We start from the raw sequence: 25,673 nt of genomic DNA on the forward strand, positions 1-25,673 counted from the left end.
GTCTTCCCTCCCTCAGTTTCTCTAAACTGGCAGAGCTGGGGCTGTTGCTGACTTTTTCAACAACATATAGCCAGTTGTTCGCAGGCCTGTGTTTTAAAAGACAAGCCTGAACTCACCTTCCTGCCTCAGGGGCCTGGGCTCCATACCCGGGGAGTAGACAGTCTTCTACTTTCTAACAAGCCGGACTGCAAGTTTGGAGTAAATCCTCTGGTTGACAGACAGGTGCTTCCCAGCTGAGCCCTTGAGGTGATTCTCCAGTAGCGCTGGGATGCCCCTTCCCCAGAGGCCTGGTGGGCTGGCCCCTTTGGCCCAATTCTAAGCAAGCGGGCGGCTCCTGCCAGGCTGGGAAGAGGACTCTGACCTCCACCTCCTTGGGGCCATCTGGCTATCGGTCTCTGGGAATGCCGGCCTCCTATTCTTTTTCTTTCTCCTCTTAAGCCTCTGGTTGGCCTCTTCTCTCTCTTCTTGAACTACTTCTCTGAGCCTCTGTCTCAGTCCCTCCGTCTCGGGCTCCTACATCTGTCTCGGCTCCAGGCCTCCCTCTCCCGTTCTCCGCCCCTCCCCCGCGCTGTCATTCACCCCGCTCCTCTCCGCGCACAGCCAATGGAGAGACCCGGCCGAAACGGCGAGGCTCGCTCGCACCGTGGTTTTTCGCCCGGTGATTGATGTCCCAGAGTCAACAGCTAGCGAGCAGCCGGAGAGGGGAAGGAGCAGCCGGAGAGGGGAAGAATACGGCGCCCCCTCTCTCCTTCCCCTCCCCCCTACTTTAGCCCCTCTGCGCACTTAGCCTCCAAGTCTCAGCGCAGCCAGGAGCCGCCGCCGCCTCAGTGCCTCCGCGCCTCAGCGCCGCTGCGCGCTGCCCCCGAGCCAAGCACAGCGAGTGCCACCGCCCAGCGCCCCCGCCCACCGCAGGGCCGGGGTCGGGGGCTAGCATGGAGCACCTGGGTCCGCACCATCTCCACCCGGGCCACGCGGAGCCCATCAGCTTTGGCATCGACCAGATCCTCAACAGCCCGGACCAGGGCAGCTGCATGGGGCCCTCCTCTCGCCTCCAGGACGGAGAATACGGCCTTGGCTGTTTGGTTGGAGGCGCTTACCCTTACGGCGGCGGGGGCCCCGCGGCCGGGGCGGGGGCCGGGGGCGCGGGGGCCTATGGCGCTGGAGGCCCGAGCGGCCCCGGTGGCCCGGCGGGCGGCGGCGGCGCCTGCAGCATGGGCCCGCTGGCCGGCTCCTACAACGTGAACATGGCCTTGGCGGGCGGCCCCGGTCCCGCCGCCTGCGGCGGCGGCGGCGGCGGCGGCGGCGGCGGGGCGGGGGCGCTGAGCGCTGCGGGGGTGATACGAGTGCCCGCGCACAGGCCGCTAGCTGGAGCGGTGGCCCACCCTCAACCTCTGGCTACCGGTTTGCCCACCGTGCCCTCCGTGCCTGCCGTGCCGGGCGTCAACAACCTCACCGGCCTCACCTTTCCCTGGATGGAGAGTAACCGCAGATACACAAAGGACAGGTTCACAGGTGAGTCCGGCCCGCGCGCGCCCCGCCTGGCCGCGGTCCCGGCTCTCCTCTACCCCCTCACTCCTGCCCCGTGGCTCCCCGCAGCCCGCTCTGTGCGCCAGGTCTCCCAGCTCCTCTTGGTGCCTCCCCCAAGTTCAGCCGCCCGCCACCTCTCTAAGCTCGCGGAATCGACTTGCTGGAAGAGTTCTCCCAGCCTGGGCCCCTCTCCGTCTCTCCCACAGGACCCCTGCTCTGAGAAGCTCTCCCTGATCCCCTCTCGGAGTCCCTGGGCCCGGTCAGGCGGAGGGAAGGGGAATGTAGCTTCGGGGCTACTACCTTCCGCCGGCATTTGGGGCTCGGGTATCTCAGAGAAAGGGGCGCGATGTGAACAAACTGTTTCTTGCGTCCCGGCAGACGTTCTCTGGCCGAGGCGGCGAGCCCCAGAATCAGACGCAAGGAAAACAGGTACACACACACACACACACACACACACACACACACACACACAGGCACACACACACACACACACACACACACACACACACACACACACTTCACGCTCCGTGGTCCAGTGCCCGTCGCGCTGCCGAACCCGGTAGAGGCTCCGAGCCGGAGTAAAGCAACAGAGCTGGCGGGCCCTTCTTCCCGGACTGCAGGCTCCGTCCGGGTCAGTGGCAGCGCGAGGCTGAGCCGCCCGCTTCATTTTCGTTCTGTCCCGGCTCGGCGTCCTCCCCTCTGGGCCCAGCCTTGTTTCCTCCGGCGTTAATAATGCACCGGCCAGGCCCGTGATCGATCGGCAGCCGAAAGAACTCCTGGGACGATTACGCACTCGGCGGCTTCCGCCTGCCGCCCTCTCAGCTGCCTGCTCCGCGCCTTCCTCCGCTTGCCTCGGCTCCCTCCGTTCCCTCTTCCGCTCACGGCACTCGGCTCTCGATCCTGCGCGGGCCCCTTTCCCCGGCCTCACTTCCCGCCGCCCTTAGCGTTCCCTGGATCCGATACTACAATCCTCCCGCCGGACCAAGCCCGCTGGGAGGCAGCCACGAGTTGAGCCTGAGTTCCTGGCCGGGCCTTAGACAGAGGAAGCAGGAGGCATAGGCGGCTGCCGACCGACCACGACGTGGGGCTCCCATGGGGCTCGGGCTCCAGGGCCCAATGGTGGAAGGGGAATAGGCAGTTAAGAGCTAGACCCTGGGCTAAGCCCTGTTCCAGCTTTGGAAACTTGGCCCAGACCCTGGGTTTGTGGCGAAGTGGGGTGGAGGGAGGTAGAAGAGCCATTCCGCTCTGGGCCTCCAGAAGGGGCCTCAGTGCCCCAACCCAAGTCCTCTCAGGCCTGGGGAGGCAGGGCCTAGTGCCCCATCCCACTCCCCCCACCCAGGCCAAGCTGGTCTTAAAAGACTCTGATGGAACACCCTCCCCACCCCCAAGCCTGGAACCCACTGGGCCTGGGTCTCTGGCGAAAAGGTACTCCACGTAGCCTACCTAGGGGAGCCACAGCCTGCCGTAATCTTGCTTTAGGCCTAAAGAAGGTTCTGAGGGAGTATATGGCTGTCACCTTATGCATCTGCCTTTGTGCCTGTGCTCGTCTGGGTGTCAGCTTGTCTGGGTGTATAGATCTATAATTTGCCCCTGTTGTATGTGATGTGTCTGTGTATGTTGCTGTGTGATGGAGGCCTCAGGTCAGGACCCAGCATTCAGGGCCTTGACCAAGGATAGCCTCTTACCGTTGGGCAGCTTCTCTGAGGCTGGAGACCTGAGGCTATGAGGGGAACTGCGACCTTTAGCTCGCCTCAGACGTGCCCCTCAAGGAGACTGCGGCTGTGTGTGATGGACACGTGGGAGGTCAGGGCTAGGGAGGTCTCCGTAGTGGTAGCAGCGGCGTCGGCCTGGCGGGCGGGCGGGGGCCATTTCACGCCGCGGGCTTGGAGCTGAGGGCTGACGGGAGGACCACAGCTCTTCTCCTGGGGTCTAGCCGCTGCGCTCGCTGACTCGCGGGGTGTCGGGCCTGGGACGCCTCCTGACGCTCTGCCGCTTGCCTCTGCCGTCTGTCTGTCTCCCGCTCCAGTGGCCCTCTCACCCTTCACTGTAACACGCCGTATAGGTCACCCCTATCAGAATCGGACGCCCCCCAAGAAGAAGAAGCCGCGCACGTCCTTCACGCGCCTGCAGATCTGCGAGCTAGAGAAGCGCTTCCACCGCCAGAAGTACCTGGCCTCGGCCGAGCGCGCCGCCCTGGCCAAGGCGCTCAAAATGACCGACGCGCAAGTCAAAACCTGGTTCCAGAACCGGCGGACAAAGTGGAGGTAAGCGCGCTGGGCGGGCGCGGCCGTGGGTGGCGCAGTCTCCGGCTCCGGGCCTCTCTGGGGGCGTTCATACTCCCATGTTCGCCACTTTCCTATGGCTCTGGTTCGGAGGAGAGCGCTGCTCTGCTAGGCTCGCGGGGAGCGGAAAGCCACCGTGGCCGATGACTGGACGGGGCCGAGAGCCCCAGCTGTTTTTCTTTCAGGCTTTCTGGCCCGGGGGCGCACACTCAGTGCGGGTGTAGACGCGGCTGGTCTCCGCCGCTGCTTGGGGAAACGTCCGGGTTTGAGCGCAGTCTACGCAGTCCAGGCTTCCGAGATCAGTGCGTCCTGAGGGACTTTTTGTTTGCGCAAACTTACGTGTACAGAGATGCCTCGTCTATCCCGGAGACCGGAGGCAGGATGGCAGGCGCCCTGTTTCTGCGCCCCACCCGGGGCTCCCGCTAGAGCGTCTGGGACCCCATACCGTGGGCCTGGGCCCTACTGACTCACTCCTCCTCAGACGCCTCGCCTGGGCGCAGCGGTTCCCCTACCGGGGAAGGGGGAAATCAATCTGCGCCGGCTGCGGCGGGGTTTTCGAGGGTCCTACTGAAAGGGGGATCAATCAGGAGCAGATGGGTGTATGTGTGTGAGTGAGAGAGAGAGAAACATTTTCTCTTCTCACGTCACACACCCACAACTACACTCATTTTTCCCCCCACACAGGCGCTTTCTCCGGTTGCACCCTCTTGCACCCCTGCACCCTCCCGCACATCTGGCCCGCATACTCGGTTCCACACGCGCGCCGGGAGTTTCTTGCTAGCTCAGGCCTCAGTGGGGAGAGCAAGAGAGTCTGGGCGAAGTCCCCGGCGCCTGGCCGGGAGGGCCTGGGTCCGGAGGAAGGAATTGAAGTTTCTTTTTCTGAATGAAGGCTAGGAATCTGCCGCCGTGGCCACAAAGGAAGCCACTGCCCCGCGAGTCTGCTGCTCCCCCCACATTCCTGCTGCTGGGGAAGGGGTGGGAGACGTTGCTCCAGACCTCTGGAAAGCTAAGGAGGGAGCAAGGGCTGGGGGGGAGGGGGGTGGACGTACTTGCGTTCCCAAGGCCCACCGGGGCTGCAGCCTAGGGGAGGGGAGGGGGTCAGGCAAGCCCTTGGGGTCGGGACACAGAGAAAAATAGAGAATAGCAGACAGAGAGAAACTGATACACAAGGGGGGGGGGTGGCGGCAAAGACAAACACCCCACCCAGGGAGAAAAGGAAAAAACAGTCAGCCTGAAGAAGTCTTATGTACAATAAAGGAAAGCCATAGTTGACTAAAACCTTCATTTTCGTTTCAAATAAATTCCCTGAAATTCTGAGAGAAGGAAGAGGGTGGGGTGAGAGAAAACAAGAGGAAAAAAAGACACAAAGTCTAAAGGAAGAGACAGTTTGAAATGCGGGGAAGAAGGGGAAGACGAGAGACAGAAAGACACACAGAGAAAAGGCTAGAAGGGGCGGCGAGGAGGCCGGCGTCCGCCGCTGAGAGAGGCCCTCGCCGGCTTCGCGCGGCTTCATCGATCGCCTACAAATTGCTTCTGGAGGCCCCGGGGACTCCCATTAGGTCTGTCCACCTTAGAGACAGACGTTTGATCTCAGTTGACGGAGTGGAGGGAAGGCATTAAATGGAATAAGTGAGTCATCGCCTCCCTAGACCTCCTTGGAGGAAGCCGGCCGGTCCGGCGGGAATCCCAGCAGGGCACAGGGCTTGGCGCAGGAGGTCAGAAGACTGGGAGAGGTTCGCAGAGGGAAGGGGGAGAAGAGAGGTCTGTCAGGGCAGCTCATATCCACTGGCCCTTGCCTCTGCCCTGGACTGGTGAGGAGGGTGAGGCCCCTCAGGCTTGGGAAGGCTCCTGGTCTTCCTGGGGTCTGGGGAGAGGCGAAATGCCATCCTAGCCCTGGCTGCGCCTTCCAGGCTGGTGAGGGTGTGGGCCCTGCCTGGAGCCGGGGAGCCCCAGCTGCTTGGGCCTAGCGGATTTCCCCACAGCTCCCCCAGGATACCCCCTAATCTACTTTTGGGGCTTCCAGTCTTTGTGGAGTCAGGACCCTCAAGATAAGGGAATGCATTCAAGGGGCCCAAGTGGAAATTGGGGGCCGCGAATGGGAGCAGTGCCCGCTCGTTCAGGCGGTCTCCTGGGAGCGCGCCCGAAGCGTCGGTAACGGCTTGTCCCCGGTGCAGGCGGCAGACCGCGGAGGAGCGTGAGGCCGAGAGGCAGCAGGCGAACCGCATCCTCCTGCAGCTGCAGCAAGAGGCCTTCCAGAAGAGCCTGGCGCAGCCGCTGCCCGCCGACCCGCTCTGCGTGCACAACTCCTCGCTCTTCGCCCTGCAGAACCTGCAGCCGTGGTCTGACGACTCGACCAAGATCACCAGCGTCACGTCCGTGGCGTCGGCCTGTGAGTGAGCCTGCCTGCTCCGCACCGTGAGACCCGGGCCCAGCCAAGGGTCGCGAGGCCTCAGAGCCGCGACTCTCGCCGCCCTCCTGCCGAAGACTGCACGCAGCAGGGGAACGCCGTGCCCCTCCCTCCGCACCGGCCCGCGCTCTCGTGCCGACGCTGTTCTCTTTTTGGTGGAAAAGAAGAGAAGACCGCGCAAGAAAGGGACGCGCGGCCGCCTACCAGATGCCTATGCGGTCTGGCGCCTGCTGGAACTGTTCGGAGTCCTCCGTTTGCGTCTCTTTTATTTTATTCTGATTTTTAACGTGGGACTGAGAGAGGCAGGAAAGGTGGAGGAAGAAGAGCTTCTGGGAACCCTAGAGGACAGCATGAGCTGTCATTTGAACTTGCCCTGGGGAGAGCACTCTGTTTTCCACTCCGCATCATACACGGACACCCACAGGCCCTCACAGAGGTGATTTCACTGTCCCTCCTGGTGTCACCCCACAGTCACACACAGGGGACCTATGGCAGAGTGTTATGCACACACAGGGCCATAGCCTTCACACCCGTGACCCTTACTATCAGGGGTGACCCAGATTCATTCTGAACAGCATGGCGCTTCTCACAAACACAAGGTCACGGTCACAGTGTGACACATCGTCACACACACAGCAGCCACAACAGTGTCACTTGGCCTGCCAGACCCCCATCACATAGCCTAGCCACACCCCGGTACGCACAGACAGGTTTCCACACAAACTCAGCCTATTTCTCCAGATCCTGTTCGTAGGGGGCGTTTAAGTTATGCACTTATAAGGTGTTCTCTGTGTAACCTTTTTATAAAGTGCTTGTGTAATTTATGTGAAAAAATAATAAAACCCTCCGGATCCGGAGTCAAGGCTGCCTGCTCCTTGCTGAGCCCAGCACCTTCCAGCTACTTGGGTTTGGTGTGAGCTGGTACAGCCAGGGCAGCCCCTGGTACCTAAATTTGAGGGACATCTGGGGACCAGGACCTACAGGCTCTGGAGAGAGGAAAGAAGGAGGGGAAGAAATGGAGAGAAGGCAGTGCTGAGGAAAGTTGGGAGAGCCAGTGCTAGAGATTTGTCTTTGGGTGTGAGAGTTATGCGTGTGCATTGTGTGTTTGTGATGGGTGTGGGCAATCAGGATTTCACTGATAATGAATGTTTGTAAGTGTTCAATTGTGTAATTTTGTTTGCAGTTGTGTGTGCTTATTCTGCTTAAGTTGCAAATCGAAACTACCATTATACATACGAACTTGTGGTGGTGTCTGTGTGACCATGTATGAATGTGGCTTTTTGGATAGCTGTGTAATCACCAGCGTCTGTGATTGTGAACGAATCATGTGGTAATGTTTGTGAAAGTACATATTAGTTTCTCATTGTGAATCTATTCTTGTGTTAAATGTGTGAATGTTTGTGATTGTGTATCATCTATAATTGTATGAATGCAATCATGTGTGAGATGTGTTTTACTGTATATATTTGTGTGAGACCGTATATAATTGGGGGAGTGAATTAATGGGGAGTGTGGATCATTGTGGGTGACTGTCCCTGCAGGTGAGTGTGTGTGGTGTTGTGTGAGTGGGTGTAATTGTGCACTGCTAGTGTACATGGTGGTGGGGGTCTAAGGTGGGGTGTGCAGATACATTGTGGGGGTATCAGCATCGGCTTGGAGTTTGGGGGTTCCAGGCTGTTACCCAGCAAGCTGCAGAGACTGGGGCATGCTGTCAGTAATCGGGTCAGGATCCTATGTGGTGCTCAAAACAAGATTTCCCAGCTTCCAGCACTAGGCTGGCCTAGGAGGGAATCTGAAAAACAGACTTCCCAGGGACCTTCAGGGAGGCCCCAGACCACTTTAGCAGGGACAGCAGCCACAGTACACAGCCCTCCCCATAACATTTAGTCCCCTGCCTACTAGACCAATCTCAGGATGCACAAAACTGACTTGAGCCTGCTTTTCTGGAAGAGGCTAGGTGGTGAAGACTTTGGGGAACATGCCATCCTTGTAGAGTAGGGTGGGGGCATAGGGGGCTGTTTCTTTGGGATGGGAGAGTGAGAGAACTTTGTGGCTAAAACTAGAAGAGAGTGGGGTGTGGGGCTTGTTCGTGTATGCAGAGCTGTGTGCACCCACACTGGGGTTGAGTGGAGGAGAGTTATGGAAACAGTTAGAGCCCTCATCCTCCCCAGACTGCCATCCTGGATCTGCCATATGATACGGGACAAACAGCAACCTCCAACCCAAGGAGGTCCAAGGGGAAATTTGGCTGAGTGGGCAAAGGGCAGTGTTTGTCCACCTCTCATCTGTGGCCCCCTTGGAGTAGGATCTGGGCAGAAGAGGATTCTGGGTCCAAAGGACTTCCGGGGTGGAGGGGCTACCCCACCCCCAGGCCCACCCGGTGACCAGGCCAGGCCCTGACGGCGTGTTGGTCGTGGGGAGAAAGTTCTGGCCTCAACGACAAGTCTGCAGTGGGTCTCCCGCCGGCACTGGCTCCCGCATCCAGTACCGGGCCAAGCGAAATCCGGAAATGGCTTTCTGGAACCGCAGAATTCGGCTCCTTCTGCCTGGGCAGGTCTGGCTGTTCTTCCCCTCCCGCCGCCAGGACTGGAGCTGCCCAGCCCGAACCTTCTTCGTTCGGTGAGGTATCTCTCCTTCATCTGCGTTTTTAAGAGGCACCTTCAGTGCCTACCCGTCGCATTATTCCAGAGTTGCCGACCCCAGAGGAGTCTGGGGTCTTCCTCCCACCTCCCAATCCCTGGGACCCCTCAAGAGGCTGGGCGCCCGAAGGCTCCTGGATATTTTCTGGCCGCAGACTGTCCAGCTGAGGAGCTGAGGCAGGAATGGGGAGTGGCTGCCCGGCCCAAACTCAATCCCCAAATCGGCTCCGAAGCCCGACTCTTCACCACCACCCCTTCGCCCCTCCTCTTGCAAGACAAACGCAAGCAAAACTAGGCAGAACACACTTCCTACCTGCCCCGATCTTCACAAACAGCTGGGGTCACACTCAAAACGGCGCGGGCCTAGGCCCCTCAGCCCCGCTGCTCTCGGACCCTGTCCAGCTTGTCGGGGACTCGTGGGGGATGGGGCTTCCGCACGCCAGGATCCCGGGCGCCCATCGCGGGAGGCCGCCCGACTCCCCGTCCCCACTCGCGGCTCCCGCGCGCCTGCTCCCGGCACTCGCTGGCGGCCCGGTTCGCACACTCTCCCGGGGCCCCTCCCAAGCGCCCAGGCCCCGGGGCGAGGCGTCGCAGGGGGTGGGGGCAGACTCTCCGGGGCGCTGGGGCCCTCGGCGCTGAGGGACGGCGCGCAACTCCCCTCTCTCCGCCGGAAATTCGTTGGGGTGGAATCTCGCCGAATCCCGCGTCGGCCGAGGGCCGCGGCTAGGACAGGGCTGGAGGGCGGCGGGGCCTGCACACCCCGTCCCGAGGAGACGCAGGCTGGAAGGGAGCGGGCTGCCAAGGCCAACTACCCGCAGCAGAAACCTCACAACTCCGGGTCTGCCACCGCCCCTGCCGGAAATGGTCGGTCTCTGTTCAAAAATAGAAGAGGAACAAATTATCCGAATAATGGTGTGTAGGGGTGCGGAAAGAAAAGAGGAATTAACGAACCTGCCTTTCTGCCCACTTCCTTCCTTGGCTTGAGTGAGATGATTGCACTGACCAAATTCCCCGGTGAGTGAGGCCCCCATCACCCGCTCAGACCTGGCGCAGCCCAGAGCGGTGGCTGACAGAGTGGTGGCCTTCGGGGGCCCAGAAACCCATGCAGGGCTGGGGTCCTAGCAGTCCCCGTACGTACCGTGCCGCGTGGCACACAGAGAATCTGGCTCAACCTGTTAACTATAATAGCGGCTTTGTGTGGCGGGCTCTGTGCCTGGGGGCTGTGTGAGCACGGCCTGAGCACTGCCTAGTAAAGCCCCCACTGTGGTGGCAAGTGTGGGGTTTGCCCTGGGCCCAGGACTCAGATAGGCATCCTGTGTGTGGCGTGACTGACTTGCAGATGGGCAGGTCGTTCCAGGTGTATGAGACAATTAATCAGGGACCTCCAGGCTGCGCAGAACTGGAGCAGCTGGGATTCAGAGGCCATGCTGGAAGGCGGAGTGGGGTGGAGCTGTGGCCCCAGAGCTGCCCTGAGGGCCCCTGAGGCCAGATGCTGGAAGAAACCCACCCTCACTCCTGCTCTGCTCACACTCCCCGCTCCCCCCACACACTTCTCACTCCCTCCTCGCAGACCCTGCTCCTAAGCAGCTTCTCACTCTCCTAGGCCTTCCTGATCAGCTCAGAGTTTGGTGCCTGGTGGCCAAGTCACTGCCTGGGCAACTAAGAGAGCTGCCCGAGATTTTCCGCATGGCTCGAACCCACTGCCCTCTGTCGGCCCAGGAAGGCCCCTAGAATCGCCCACCTGCACTCATGCCTGGATTCCTTATCCTGAGGAGTCCGATAGGAATAGGCTGAGTGATTGCGAAGGCTGGAGCCAGTCTGGATTTTCCAAGGACCTCAGAGTGGACTCGGAAGATGTTGCGTGAGATTGGGTGTGTGTGTGGGGGGGGCGGCAGCAGTGGTGAATGGAGGAAGCGATGAGTACCCATGTTGTGTTGAGGGATGGGTGCAAACTCAGATCCTCTCATGCACGGCCTGCATCGCTGTGGACAACCTCACATACCTCCTCCAAATGTACAACGACTGAGGTGTACGATGTTAAACAAGGCAAGCTACAGGTGTGCCATTCGAAGCACACAGTCTCCATTTCTGGGTCTGCAGTTACCCCCAAAGCTCCCATGGGTGGTTACCACGCGGCCACCCTGCCAAGGGCTCTCCTCCTCTCCTTCTCCCATCTCTCCTCCCCCAGCTTGGGAGGAGAGACTGCCGGTCGGCGTGGGGGTGGAGATTGCTGAGGCAATCTTTGGTTTTGGTTTCTAGCCATGTAGCTCCGGCCAGCGACGAGACCCCATGGGCTGATGATGGGCTTGGGGGCAGCAGGCCGCCCTGGATTCCGGCCGAGGACCCTAGCAAGGCCCAGAAAGTCCAGCGGCCGCCGCTGCCTCCCCGAAGCCCTTGGCAATCCGGCCTCCTGGTGTGTGCGAGAAGATGGGGGGATGGGGGGTGCGAGGCCCCCACTGGTCTGTGCCGCTCTAGAGGAGGTTTGATAGGAGCTGCTCCTGCCACCTCACGTTTTCCGCCCTGTGGTCCCAGAGCCCACGTATCTTCGGTTCCTGCGGGAGGAGTCACAAGTCCCCAAATCCGAAGGCCCAAAAGCGGGAGCCGGATCTGGGGTTTCACCGCAGAAACGCAGGACAAGTGAGTTCCGGGCGCCCTCTAGGGGCCGCGCGGGGAGAGGCGCCTCGAGCCGAGGCCCTGGGAGCTTGAGGCCTGAGGGACCCTGGAGACCTCAGGGGCGGCTGCTACCAGCCCTGGTGGAAAATAATAACGATAATAATATTAAAAAGCAACATTATTGAGCACTTGCTGTGTTCCAGGCACTGCACTAGTTTTTAAAGGTATTAATACATTCCTAACAACCACCGTATGATGTAGGTGGTATTTTCATCCCACTTTATAGACAAGGAAAATTGAATTCCAGAGAGGTTAAGCAACTCGCTTAAGAGCACGCGACTGTTAAAAGGTAGGGCCAGCATTCGAAACCAGGGTCTAACACTAGAGCCAGGGTCTTTGGGAGGGATGGTAAGTCCAGGGGTGTGGTGGATTTGAGGAGGACTCCTCAAGGAATGTCTCATTTTGTGGAGAGAACTCTTAGCTCAGAAGTCCACTGGGATTTTGCTCCCCTAGGACTTTGGGAAAAAATGTTTCCAAGCTGCTCCAGTCCTCTGGTTCCCCTCCAGCTCTGACTGCCCCCCCCTCCAGGATCCCCTCTGTAGCACTGCCAGGACCCTGAGACCTTGCCCTCCTCCTTCCCTGCACCTATCCAGTGCCCACCCTTTTGGCCTTCTCAGCCTGAGCTTGCCACCTTCCAGGAGACCTTTGGGATTGGAAGGGAGCTCTATACACTTCCACCCCTCCCCCTTCTGGGTCAGCAGGATGGGGGATTCAAATCAGCAGAAAGTTAAAAATAGAAGTGAGGGCTTCCCTGGTGGCTCAGTGGTTGAGAGTCTGCCTGCCAATGCAGGGGACACGGGTTCATGCCCCGGCTGGGAGGATCCTCTGCGGCTGGGCCCGTGAGCCATGGCCGCTGGGCCTGCGCGTCCAGAGCCTGTGCTCCGCAACGGGAGAGGCCACAACAGTGAGAGGCCCGTGTACTGCAAAAAAAAAAAAAAAAAAAAGAAGTGAATGAATCACACTTTATTGGACAAAAGAGTGGAGAACCAGGAAAGAAAATCCTTCTTCTCCTTTTCCATCTGCTCTGTGCAAAGCCTGTAGCTGGGGGAGGTTGCTCTGGGCTGGAGGATGGGAGAGCATGTTGGTGGGTCAGAGAGTTAGCAAGGGCTTATGCCAAACTGTAAACAGTAAGATTCAGTTAGAATATGAAAAGAAAAGAGAGCATGTTCTTCCCTTCTTCCCTGCCCCCTCCAGAATGGTAGAGGAATTGGGGGGGGGGAGTGTCCCTGGGGAGGCTCTTTTATATACAATATAAGGTGTATCCATTTATATATAAATTACACCTGACAGTCTTAAACTTTAAGGTATGTAAGAAACACTTGGGAACCTTGTTAAAATGTAGATCCTCATTCACTATGTCTGGGGTGGGGCCTGATATTCCAGATTTAGGACAAGCTTCCTGTGGTGCTAATGCTACACTATCACCCTATGTCTGAGATTTATTCCTGGGTTCTCAAGCTTGCCGTCAAATATGGCCTGTAGTTTTATTTTATTTACCCAAGAGGATTTTTTCTATTTTATTTATTTAAAGAAATGAAGAATACAGACACAACAGATACACTAAAATTCACTCTCCAGCACGCCACAGGCCTCACCACTTCCCTGTTACCTGCACGGCCCCTCTCTTTCCCCACACCCTCTTCCTTCTGCACCTGTCCCTCCGTCTAAAATCCTCTTTCACTCCCAGGCGGCTGCTGAGGTGACTTTGGACATCAACCTAGGTTTTGAGCTCTTCTCTGCTTTCTAACCTCGGGCAAGTTAATTAAATTTTAGGAGCCTGCACTTTCCTTCCCCAAATGATAAAGCCAACCCTTCCCCGCATTACAGAAGGGATTAAGGAGATGACGCAAGTAAAAGCGTTTGCCTCTTCGCTGGTGCTCCAGGAGTGGCGCCGTGAGCCCCCAGGGTAGCTTGACCTGGTTTTTCTGCGCACCAGGCTGGGTGGGGCGGTAGGGGGCGGGGGAGGGGCTGGGGCGGTGGGGGCGGGGCCGGGGCGGTGGGGGCGGGTCCTACAAGCTGCAGAGGCCCCGCCCTCCCCTCCTCATTCCCAGATCCTTGACTTCCGGGCGGAAGAGTCGAGGGGCCGCTCTCCTCCACGGCAGCTTTCCGTCCTCAGCGCTTCTAAGGGAGCCTTACTGTGTATTTAAGTGCCGCGCTTCCCGCCACTCCTCGGAACAAGGAGCAGGTTAGCGAGTCCCCACGTTCACAGGCGCCCAACTGTCCGTTGGGGTGGGCCGGCGAGGTGAGAACTGGTACAGACCCAACGGGGATGGGTGGAGACTGGCCCAGCCCTAGAGGGCCAGGGCCGGAGGCCCGGCCAGGATGGGGCCGCTGCAGAGCAGTGTCTACCACCGTCCCCTGCCATACGTGCACCGCACACCTCCGCACTTGCTCACAGGCACACACGGCCCTCTTCCTGTCTCAAACTCTCAGGCTGGGTCTCAGACTGACCAGTGCGTCTACAGAGCGGGACAGTCCTGCCGCATGTCTACACATTTACCCACTCATTCCTTCGAGATCCTTGGTTACACAACAGCTGATGTCCCCAGATCTCACCCTCATGATTGCCTCCAGTCCAGGGAAACGCAGGATTGCAGGCATTCACCCGCTTTTTCCCAGGTGGCCACAAGGCCACACCTGACTGCATATGGACTTGGAGGTGGGTCCCACAGGTTCATAGGAAAACACTTAGGGGCCTTCGCAGAGTCCTCTCACCAGTTCACTTGCTGTCAGGGAAAACCGGCTCTTGCGTGTTGGCACATTTGTTCAGGAGACCAGCCCATGAGCTCACAGACGCACAGTGGTAGACTTGAACCCATTTCTACCCACAGGCTTTCCTTCTCTCCCTTTCACATCTCAGGTCAGAAATTGGGTACTTTCTGGTCAGCACAGGGGTGGCATGGTTGCTCCACTGAGGTGGATTCTGCAGGTTGCTGGGCAGGAGTGGGAGAGGACGGTTTATTAATCCCACAGAAGCCCTAAGTCAGCTCGGTGTCCTCAACTACTGTCCTAGGGGAGAGTAAGGCAGTGGCCTACCTCTGTGCACAGGGGCCCTGGGGCAGAAGGCAACTCCAATCCCGTTTATGGCGCTGGTGCACACAGCCAGCCTAGCTCCAGTGGGAGAGGCTTCTAGCCTAGAGAAAGTGAGGGGTGGGGGCTCCTGAGGGACTGGATGTTTCTCAGTTGGGAGTCGGGGGTGACTGAAGCAGCAGATCACTGGAAGGCCTGGGGCCTTTGATTGCACAGACTGAGCAGAATACTCAGTGCAGGCCCCCACCCCAGTCCCCGAGCTTTCTGACCTGGGTTGGGTTCCACTGTCCTCTCCACACAGCTTGTTGCGGGGTATCACCACCAGTTCACAGGAGTTCACGGGACTCCAGTGAGCTCCAGCGCCAACCTGCATGGAGCTGCCCCGCCGTGCACAGAAGACAGCCCAGGACGAGGGGAAAGCTCTGCTTTCGCATACACACAGCTTAGAGCCTAAAATGGAACCAGGCCAAAAGCTCAGCGGAAACCTCTGTAGGGACCATTGGTGAGCGACTCAGAAGCTCCCCCTCGCCTCCACCAACCAAAGGGACTGTCGGGGCCAGACAGCAGGGGACACTCAGAGGCTGGGGATGACAGGTTGGAATTGCAAGAAATGCGACAAGGGTGAGAAACTGACTCTTATTTTGAAGCCCGGTACCGGGGGTTCCGGGATGAGGAATATAAACAGGTTCTTGGAGAAGAGGGGCATCTTGTACTTCAGTTCCCCAAAACTGGTCCTCTGGGGTGTCGAGAGGCCGGGCGGCCAGGGAGAAAACGCAGCCTGCGTCCATTGGCTTGGATCCGAACGGTACACAAAGTCAAGCCTCCACCCAGGTCTGACGCGGACTTCGCGGACCCGGGGGGTGTGGTCTTGTCGCCACAGGGTTGGGGAATTATGCAAACCTGGCCCTTTCTTCAGCGAGTTGCTCCGCTCGGCCACGTGGACTTGACCGCGCCGAGAGGCCAGGGAATCCCGCCGCCCTGCGCTGACCTGGGCTGCGGGGGTCGGCGCCCTGGGCCGCCCGCAGATAAGGGCTTGACTTTTATTCCTGCGCTCCAAGGACACGTGCCCGAGGCAGCTCCGGGCCTCAGCGAAATCTGCCATTGGGTTCTCCTGTGGGCTTCATCCCTTCCTAGGACCCAAGACCCGGGCCTGCGCAGGAATGTGCGCGGCGACCTTGCTTTTTCTGCCTACTCCTGGACTCCCCATCCCACCCCGCATCCAGAAATTGTGGGAAACGCGCGACTGACTGTACAGAGGCCGTAGAGGCCCCGGGCCCTGCGCTGCCAACCCCGGGGACCGCCCTGGCCGCGGATTCGCTCCTGTGGGTTTCGGGGCAGAGACTCAGGAGCAGCGCTCATCAAACGGGGATCCGCCCAGCAGCAGAAAGGTAAACGCTTGAAAACCCGCGAGAGGAGCCGGGTCCTGCGAGTGAGGATTCATTCTGTGGCCTGGAGGAGGGTTGCAGGTTAAGAGCCCGGAAGGAGAAAGGCGCACTTGCCTGTGGCTCTCCGGCACAAGTAAGCACCACCCTGAGCCCCTTTCTCTCTAGTCATACCTGCGTCCCAGGCCCTGTGGGGCTCCAGGATGACCTAGGGAGGGCATTAGTTCACTACAGAGAGATGACAGCCCCAAGGAGCCCCTATGGAATCCTCCCCCAATAAGTTCTCCCCTTACTTGGCCCAGCTGGCGGCATCCATGAAGGATCAAGGCAAAGGCAAGTCGGATAGAGGAGTTCAGGTACCCATTATTTTTTTGTTGAGGAGATAACACCTTGGGCTCCTTGTTACTGGGAAGCTCCCCTATAGCCCGGGTTGTGAGTTTCATTATAGTGAATGCTGCTGCCTCCTCTTCACATTCCTTGGAACAGCCAGCAATCCCAGGAAAAAGAAGAGCTAACCCAGCCCTGACTGCTCCGCCCCAGGTAGCTGAGCCTTCCCTGCCTCTCTGCCTTTATAGCCCTTGGATGTAGGGTGTAGCAGGTAGGAGTGCTGAGTCTTTTGGATCTCTGGGCCACAGGTCTGGCAACTGTCAATAGCCACCCCTGTTGTCCTGACAAATGAGTCTTCTTAGTGACCAGAGTCCAAAAAAGGGACCTCTGGGAAACAGAATCTCTCTCCAGCCAATACAGGGCAGAAGCCCTCCTCACCTACAGCAGGTTCAGAGAATACTTCTCAACCCTAGACTGCAGAGAATACTCCCCTGCTTTGAATCCTTGATTTTCCCCATGCCCATCAGTGTGTAAGTGTGGGTTCAGCTAACTCAAGAGAAAATTTAACTTATTTTCAGGGATACTGGATAGTTTACAGGATCAACAGGAAGGCTGAAGAATCGAGGAAAATCATTTCAGGAAACACCACAAGGTCACACGCAGGAAAGCCTGGTTAGTACACTGCTGCTGGCATCCCTGTCACTAGACTCTTGGCATAAGTATCTCACACTATGTGTAATCTTTCAAGTCTACTTCCATCCTTACTGACTTTAATCCTTCAGATTCAAATCTTGTGTGGGATTGTTTGATTGGCTAAACCTAGGACATATGTAGGCACCAGCTGTCAGAGATGGGTAGAAAACAAACATAGTCCTTTAGGTTTCTAAATAAAAAGCTAAAACTCCCCCACCAATATTGACCTTCTTTGGGGAGAGTCTCCCCAATCAGGAAGAGTGTTCAGAAGCTAGGAAAATGATAAGTGCCACTACAGTCCATCCCTGTGGCCGCCCAACATCCACACATGCATTTCTTTCTAAATTTACAGTCCTTTCCCCCACAAAATGCTCCCATCCAACATCATGCTACTGTCATTCATACAGAATGCATTCAACTTGTCCCCAAGGGAGACAATCCAAACCCTCATAGCTCTAAATTCAGGATCTTCATTCTATTCCTCCTCTAATTCTTCTGGAATTCTATCTCAGCATTCTGCAACCTGTGAACTAGACAAATTGTAAAGTTAATCATCGTCACACTTAATAATACAATAGCAAGGGAATAAGAACTAGAAGAAAATGCAAATGAGTTCAAATATATAAATGTCTAATATGATAGAAGGTCAGGAGGTAAAAGCCACTTTCTGCAATATGAGATTCTATTTTGTATTTATGACATCCCTCCTCCTTTTTCCATTCTATGTTTCTTTTGCCTTCAGCTATCACCTGAGCTGGTTTGCTCTTTACCCAGGGGAGGAGCAAGCTTCTATTCCTGAGCGATCTGGGCCCTTGATGGTCCTGCCTATGAAGGGTTGTAGTTAACTTTAACTTTTACTTCCATTAATGTTTTAAACTTTAATTTCCATTAACTTTTACCACTGGACATAACAGCATTAGGAGACACCCCAGGGAAACACCACCATAAAAAGCTAAGTTGTTCTAACAAAGAGTCCCAAAACACAGTGACTCAAACTAGATAAAAGTATTTTCCTTTTACAACCAGGGAAGAGAGATAGCTCTGCTCTATGAACACATCTCAAGACCTAAGCTAATGAGGAAGCTCTGCCATCCTCAGTAAGTACCTTCCAAAGTTGTCGGTCCTGGCCAGCAGGAAGGAAAGGGTGCAGCAACTCCAGGGCAGGCTCTTCAAGATGACTTGAGGGCTTCCCTGGTGGCGCAGTGGTTGAGAGTTCGCCTGCCGATGCAGGGGACGTGGGTTCGTGCCCCGGTCTGGGAGGGTCCCGCGTGCCGTGGAGCGGCTGGGCCCGTGGGCCATGGCCACTGGGCCTGCGCGTCAGGAGCCTGTGCTCCGCAACAGGAGAGGCCGCGGCGGTGAGAGGCCCACGTACCACAAAAAAAAAAAAAAAAAAAAAAGACTTGAAAGCTGTACTTATCAATTCTACTTACATTCCATTGAGGAGAACTAACTACAAGGGAGGTTGGGAAATGTAGTCCCTATGTGGACAACCATATGCTCAGGAGAAAGGGAGGATGGGTTTGAGGGGACAAGCCATAGTCTCCACTATACCATTTCATTGATCTGTAAAGTCAGCTGCTTCTGGGTGATGGAATACATAAGTAAGATCGGTGAATATCACGGACGTTAGCCTGGATTTTAAACTGCAATATGAATTCTTGTTAAGAAGCAGTGTTGTGTAGGAAATCAGTTATAGGACACAGACTAAAGTCATGGGAAATAATATTGGCAGAAGCTTGATGTTCAGTGAAGGCACATCCAAACCTTCTACTAGATCCCTCCCTGGTCCCCCTGGGGTGATAGAATAGGGGACCTGGGGTTGATTGCTGCTGCTGCTGGCAAATTGGGCACTTTGCCATGATGGTAACCAGGTTAGCTTTGGTGAGATGTTGAGTTCAGGTATAGCTTTCATTTCAGTCTTGGGGCCATTTGGGAGAAGATTGAGCAGGCCCTGGAGTTCCCTGGGGAGAGAGACTCAGATCCAGAGTGTGTTATCTTGTCTGCCTGATTATTAAGAACCCGTTCTATAGTGGGAGGCTTTTGGTGCTCAATTTCATAAAACATGAATATTTTCACACTCTGTATCCATCTCCAAAGATTCTTCTTTATACTTTTTCTTTCCATTTCCTTGCCCCAAGTCTTTAATCTCATTCATTTCAAGTCCTTGACCATCTGTCTAAACCATTGGCTACCAACCATATATTCACTGCAAATCCTTACCTCAGGCCAGCTTCTGTCGACAGACAGAGAGAGCCACAAAATGTACTGTTTAACATTCTGCCCACTGGAAAAGTTTCTCTTCTCTTGCTTTTCACGGCCACCCTTGAATGGGACTGTACAGCAGTGGTCTGTTTCTGGCCAGGGTTGGTGTATTGCACTATAAACTAGACTTGAAACTTTTCTTCCTCTATCACCTGGTGTTAGGGTATTCCTCATGAGATCACAGATGTGGAGTGAGGGGTGGCATATTGTAGTATGCGTGAGGGTGAGGCAAGTTGGCTGCCTGTTGTGAAAAATACAAGGAGGCATTCACTCTCAGGGTGTGCAAGTACTGGGTCAGCACCTGAGTGAATGCCTCCATAAATTTTACACCATAGGTATCTTGTCTACCTCCTAGTCCAGGCCCTGGTCAGGGCCTGCACAGACACTTACTTATGCCTTCAGGACCTACTTGGACCTGATTCCATAGATTCCACTTCTACTTGATGACAGACTCTAAAGGGTACAGCCAACACATAGCTAGATAGATCAAATAGCAGCCAGCTCAGTTCATCTTGGTGTCTCGTGTACACCTAGTGATTTACAGCAAACCAGGCCCCCTTCTGTGAGTAGCTATTTTCTTTTGGGAAAAAAAGGCTCTTGGTTCTTTCCTGGACCATGAGAGTTACCTACACTGTGATTATTATATCGTGACATGCCACAGGCTCCACATAACTCCCCTATGTGCTCTAGAAACTTTGAACTTTCTCCGAGCCTTATCCATGTTCTTCTGTCTCTTGATAATTAAATGCAGATATGATAGGAATCATCACCCTTCACTTTTATAGTCTTTCATGGTATAATTTTTGCAATTCACTCAGGATGTAGTTTTTGATCTACTATTGTGGTACAAAGTGAGAGCTCCAGGGGCTTCCACTGTGCCTTTCCAACTACTAGATTGCCAATGTGTGTTTTTTGCTAGTTCCTGAGGATAGAAAGGAAGATAACCATGGAATGGTTTATATTGGGCCTGCTGTAGGGCAAATTGAGTCAAAAATTATCTCATGGAGATTGGTTCAAGATGGTGGAGTAGAAAAATGTGTGCTCACTCCCTCTTGCGAGAGCACCAGAATCACAACTAACTGCTGAACAGTCATCGACAGGAAGACACTGGAACTCACCAAAAAAGATACCCCACATCAAAAGACAAAGGAGAAGCTGCATTGAGATGGTAGAAGGGACGCAATCACAATAAAATCAAATCCCAAAACTGCTGGGTGGGTGACTCACAAACTGGAGAACACTTATACCACAGAATTCCACCCACTGGAGTGAAGGTTCTGAGCCCCACGTCAGGCTTCCCAACCTGGGGGTCTGGCAACGGGAGGAGGAATTCCCAGAGAATCAGACTTTGAAGGCTAGCGGGATTTGATTGCAGGACTTCAACAGGACAGAGGGAAACAGAGACTCCACTCTTGGAGGACACACACAAAGTAGTGTGCACATCAGGACCTGGGGGAAAGAGGGTGACCTCGTAGGAGACTAAACCAGACCTACCTGCTAGTGTTGGAGGGTCTCCTGCAGAGGCAGGGGATGGCTGTGGCTCACTGAGGGGACAAGGACACTGACAGCAGAAGTTCTGGGAAGTACTCCTTGGTGTGAGCCCCCCTGGAGTCTACCATTAGCCCCACCAAAGAGCCTGTAGGCTCCAGCGCTGGGTCATCTCAGGCCAAACAGCCAGCAGGGAGGGAACTCAGCCCCACCCATCAGCAGACAACCAGATTAAAGTCTTACTGAGCTCTGCCCACCAGAGCAAAACCCAGCTCTACCCACCACCAGTCCCATCAGGAAGATTGCCCAAGCCTCTTAGATAGCCTCATCCACCAGAGGGCAGACAGCAGAAGCAAGAAGAACTACAATCCTGCAGCCTGTGGAACGAAAACTACATTCACAAAAAGAGAGAGAAAATGAAAAGGCAGAGGACTATGTACCAGATGAAGGAACAAGATAAAACCCCAGAAAATCAACTAAATGAAGTGGAGATGGGCAAACTTCCAGAAAAATAATTCAGAATAATGATAGTGAAGATGACAGAGGACCTTGGAAAAAGAATGGAGGCAAAGATCGAGAAGATGCAAGAAATGTTTAACAAAGACCTAGAAGAATTACAGAACAAACAAACAGAGATGAACAATACAATAACTGAAATGAAAAATACACTAGAAGGAATCAATAGCAGGATAACTGAGGCAGAAGAATGTATAAGTGACCTGGAAGACAGACTAGTGGAAATCACTGCCGTGGAACAGAATAAAGAAAAATGAATGAAAAGAAATGAAGACAGCCTAAGAGACCTCTGGGACAACGTTAAACGCACCAACATTCGAATTATAGGGGTCCCAGAAGGAGAAGAGAGAGAGAAAGGACCCGAGAAAATATTTAAAGAGATTATAGAAAACTTCCCTAACATGGGAAAGGAAATAGCCACCCAAGTCCAGGAAGGGCAGAGAGTCCCAGGCAGGATAAACCCAAGGAGAAACTCACCGGGACACATAGTAATCAATTTGACAAAAATTAAAGGCAAAGAAGAATTATTAAAAGCAACAAGGGAAAAACGACAAATAACATACAAGGGAACTCCCATAAGGTTAACAGCTGATTTCTCAGCAGAAACTCTACAAGCCAAAGTGGGGGGCGGCATGATATATTTAAAGTGATGAAAGGGAAGAACCTACAACCAAGAGTACTCTACCCAGCAAGGATCTCATTCAGATTTGATGGAGAAATCAAAAGCTTTACAGACAAGCAAAAACTAAGAGAATTCAGCACCACCAAACCAGCTCTACAACAAATGCTAAAGGAACTTCTCTAAGTGGGAAACACAAAAGAAGAAAAGGACCTACAAAAACAAACCCAAAACAATTAAGAAAATGGTAAAAGGAACATACATATCGATAATTATCTTAAACATGAGTGGATTAAAAGCTCCAACCAAAAGACACAGGCTTGCTGAATGGATACAAAAACAAGACCCTTATATATGCTGTCTACAAGAGACCCACTTCAGACCTAGGGGCACATACAGATGGAAAGTGAGGGGATGGATATTCCATGCAAATGCAAGTCAAAAGGAAGCTGGAGTAGCAGTACTCATATCAGATAAAATAGACATTAAAATAAAGAATGTTACAAGAGACAAGGAAGGACACTACATAAAGATCAAGGGATCAATCCAAGAAGAAGATATAGCAATTATAAATATATATGCACCCAACATAGGAGCACCTCAATACACAAGGCAAATGCTAACAGCTGTAAAAGAGGAAATCGACAGTAACACCATAATAGTGGGGGACTTTAACACCTCACTTACACCAATGAACAGATCATCCAGACAGAAAAGTAATAAGGAAACACAAGCTTTAAATGACACAATAGACCAGATAGATTTAATTGATATTTATAGGACATTCTGTCCAAAAACAGCAGATTACACTTTCTTCTCAAGTGCACACAGAACATTCTCCAGGATAGATCACATCTTGGGTCACAAATCAAGCCTTGGTAAATTTAAGAAAACTGTAATCACATCAAGCATCTTTTCCAACCACAACGCTATGAGATTAGAAATCAATTACAGGGGAAAAAACGTAAAAAACAAAAACACATAGAGGCTAAACAATACGTTACTAAATAACCAAGAGATCACTGAAGAAATCAAACAGGAAATCAAAAAATACCTAGAGACAAATGACAATGAAAACATGATGATCCAAAACCTATGGGATGCAGCAAAAGAACTTCTAAGAGGGACGTTTATGGCAATACAATCCTACCTCAAGGAACAAGAAAAATCTCAAATAAAAAAATCTAACCTTACACCTAAAGGAACTAGAGAAAGAAGAACAAACAAAACCCAAAGTTAGTAGAAGGAAAGAAATCATAAAGACCAGAACAGAAATAAATGAAATAGAAACAAAGAAAACAATAGCAAAGATCAATAAAAATAAAAGCTGGTTCTTTGAGAAGATAAACAAAATTGATAAACCTTTAGCCAGACTCATCAAGAAAAAGAGGGAGAGGACTCAAATGAATCAAATTACAAATGAAAAAGGAGAAGTTACAACGGACACCACAGAAATACAAAGCATCCTAAGAGACTACTACAAGCAACTCTATGCCAATAAAATGGACAACCTAGAAGAAAGGGACAAATTCTTAGAAAAGTGTAACCTTTCAAGACTGAACCAGGAAGAAATAGAAAATATGAACAGACCAATCACAAGTAATGAAATTGAAACTGTGATTAAAACTCTTCCAGTCAACAAAAGTCCAAGACCATATGGCTTCACAGGTGAATTCTCTCAAACATTTAGAGAAGAGCTAACACCCATCTTTCTCAAACTCTTCCAAAACATTGCAGAGGAAGGAACACTCCCAAACTCATTCTATGAGGCTACTATCACCCTGATACCAAAACCAGACAAAGATACTAAAAAAGAAGAAAATTACAGACCAATATCACTGATGAATATAGATGCAAAAATCCTCAACAAAATACTAGCAAACAGAATCCAGCAACACATTAAAAGGATCATACACCATGATCAAGTGGGATTTATCCCAGGGATGGAAGGATTCTTCAATATACACAAATCAATCAATGTGATACACCATATTAACAAATTGAAGAATAAAAACCTTATGGTCATCTCAATAGATGCAGAAAAAGCTTTTGACAAAATTCAATACCCATTTATGATAAAAACTCTCCAGAAAGTGGGCATACAGAGAACCTACCTCAATGTAATAAAGGCCATATATGACAAACCCACAGCAAACATCATTCTCAGTGGTGAAAAACTGAAAGCATTTCCTCTAAGATCAGGAACACACAAGGATGTCCACTATCATTCAACATAGTTTTGGAAGTCCTAGTCATGACAATCAGAGAAGAAAAAGAAATAAAAGGAATCCAAATTGGAAAAGAAGAAGTAAAACTGTCGCTGTTTGCAGATGACATGATACTATACATAGAGAATCCTAAAGATGCCCCCAGAAAACTACTAGAGCTAATCAATGAATTTGGTAAAGTGGCAGGATACAAAATTAATGCACAGAAATCTCTTGCATTCCTATACACTAACAACGAAAGATTAGAAAGAGAAATTAAGGAAACAATCCCATTCACCATTGCAACAAAAAGAATAAAATACCTAGGATTAAACCTACCTAAGGAGGTAAAAGACCTGTACTCAGAAAACCATAAGACACTGATGAAAGAAATCAAAGACGATACAAACAGATGGAGAGATATACCATGTTCTTGGATTGGAAGAATCAATATTGTGAAAATGACTATATACTACCCAAAGCAATCTACAGATTCAATGCAATCCCTATCAAATTACCAACGGCATTTTTTACAGAACTAGAACAAAAAATCTTAAAATTTGTATGGAGACACAGAAGACTCCGAATAGCCAAAGTAATCTTGAGGGAAAAAAACAGAGCTGAAGGAATCAGACTCCCTGACTTCAAACTATACTACAAAGCTACAGTAATCAAGACAATATGGTACTGGCACAAAAACAGAAATATAGATCAATGGAACAGGATAGAAAGCCCAGAGTTATTCCCACGCACCTATGGTCAACTAATCTATGACAAAGGAGTCAAGGATATGCAATGGAGAAAAGACAGTCTCTTCAATAAGTGGTACTGGGGAAACTGTACAGCTTCATGTAAAAGAATGAACTTAGACCACTCCCTAATACCATATACAAAATAAACTCAAAATGGATTAAAGACCTAAATGTAAGACCAGACATTATAAAACTCTTAGAGGAAAACATAGGAAGAACACTATTTGACATAAATCACAGCAAGATCTTTTTTGACCTACCTCTTAGAGTAATGGAAATAAAAATAAACAAATGGGACCTACTGAAACTTAAAAGCTTTTGCACAGCAAAGGAAACTATAAACAAGACAAAAAGACAACCCTCAGAATGGGAGAAAATATTTGCAAATGAATCAACAGACAAACAATTAATCTCCAAAATATATAAACAGCTCATGCAGCTCAATATTAAAAAAACAAACAACTCAATCCAAAAATGGGCAGAAGACCTAAATAGACATTTCTCCAAAGAAGACATACACATGGCCAAGAAGCACATGAAAAGCTGCTCAACATCACTAATTATTAGAGAAATGAAAATCAAAACTACAATGAGGTATCACCTCACACTGGTTAGAATGGGCATCATCAGAAAATCCACAAACAACAAATGCTGGAGAGGGTGTGGAGAAAAGGGCACCCTCCTACACTGTTGGTGGGAATGTAAATTGAAACAGCCACTATGGAGAACAGTATAGAGGTTCCTTAAAAAGCTAAAAATAGGGCTTCCCTGGTGGCACAGTGGTTGAGAGTCTGCCTGCTGATGCCGGGGACACGGGTTCATGCCCTGGTCTGGGAAGATCCCACATGCCGCGTAGCGCCTAGGCCTGT

The 25,673-nt window shown here is 52.7% G+C and overlaps 1 protein-coding gene across 1 annotated transcript; it reads left to right on the forward strand.

Annotated features, from left to right (window-relative positions):
* The first annotated feature begins 683 nt into the window (after positions 1 to 683).
* TLX1 (T cell leukemia homeobox 1) lies at positions 684 to 7,039 on the forward strand. Its single transcript, XM_060126247.1, has 3 exons — positions 684 to 1,512; positions 3,590 to 3,791; positions 5,984 to 7,039. The coding sequence occupies exons 1-3, from the start codon at positions 933 to 935 to the stop codon at positions 6,204 to 6,206; spliced, it is 1,005 nt and encodes a 334-aa protein (XP_059982230.1). The 5' UTR covers positions 684 to 932; the 3' UTR covers positions 6,207 to 7,039.
* Positions 7,040 to 25,673: the final 18,634 nt, after the last annotated feature.

Source organism: Lagenorhynchus albirostris, chromosome 16, assembly GCF_949774975.1.
Source record: "Lagenorhynchus albirostris chromosome 16, mLagAlb1.1, whole genome shotgun sequence".
Lineage (NCBI taxonomy): Eukaryota > Metazoa > Chordata > Mammalia > Artiodactyla > Delphinidae > Lagenorhynchus > Lagenorhynchus albirostris.

Bases quoted from the DNA above. Each gene is read 5' to 3' on its own strand.
- TLX1 (XM_060126247.1), top strand. From the start codon at position 933: ATGGAGCACCTGGGTCCGCACCATCTCCACCCGGGCCACGCGGAGCCC. The intron at 1,513-3,589 runs GTGAGTCCGGCC...CACGCCGTATAG, and splicing joins CACAAAGGACAGGTTCACAG to GTCACCCCTATCAGAATCGG. The intron at 3,792-5,983 runs GTAAGCGCGCTG...TCCCCGGTGCAG, and splicing joins AACCGGCGGACAAAGTGGAG to GCGGCAGACCGCGGAGGAGC.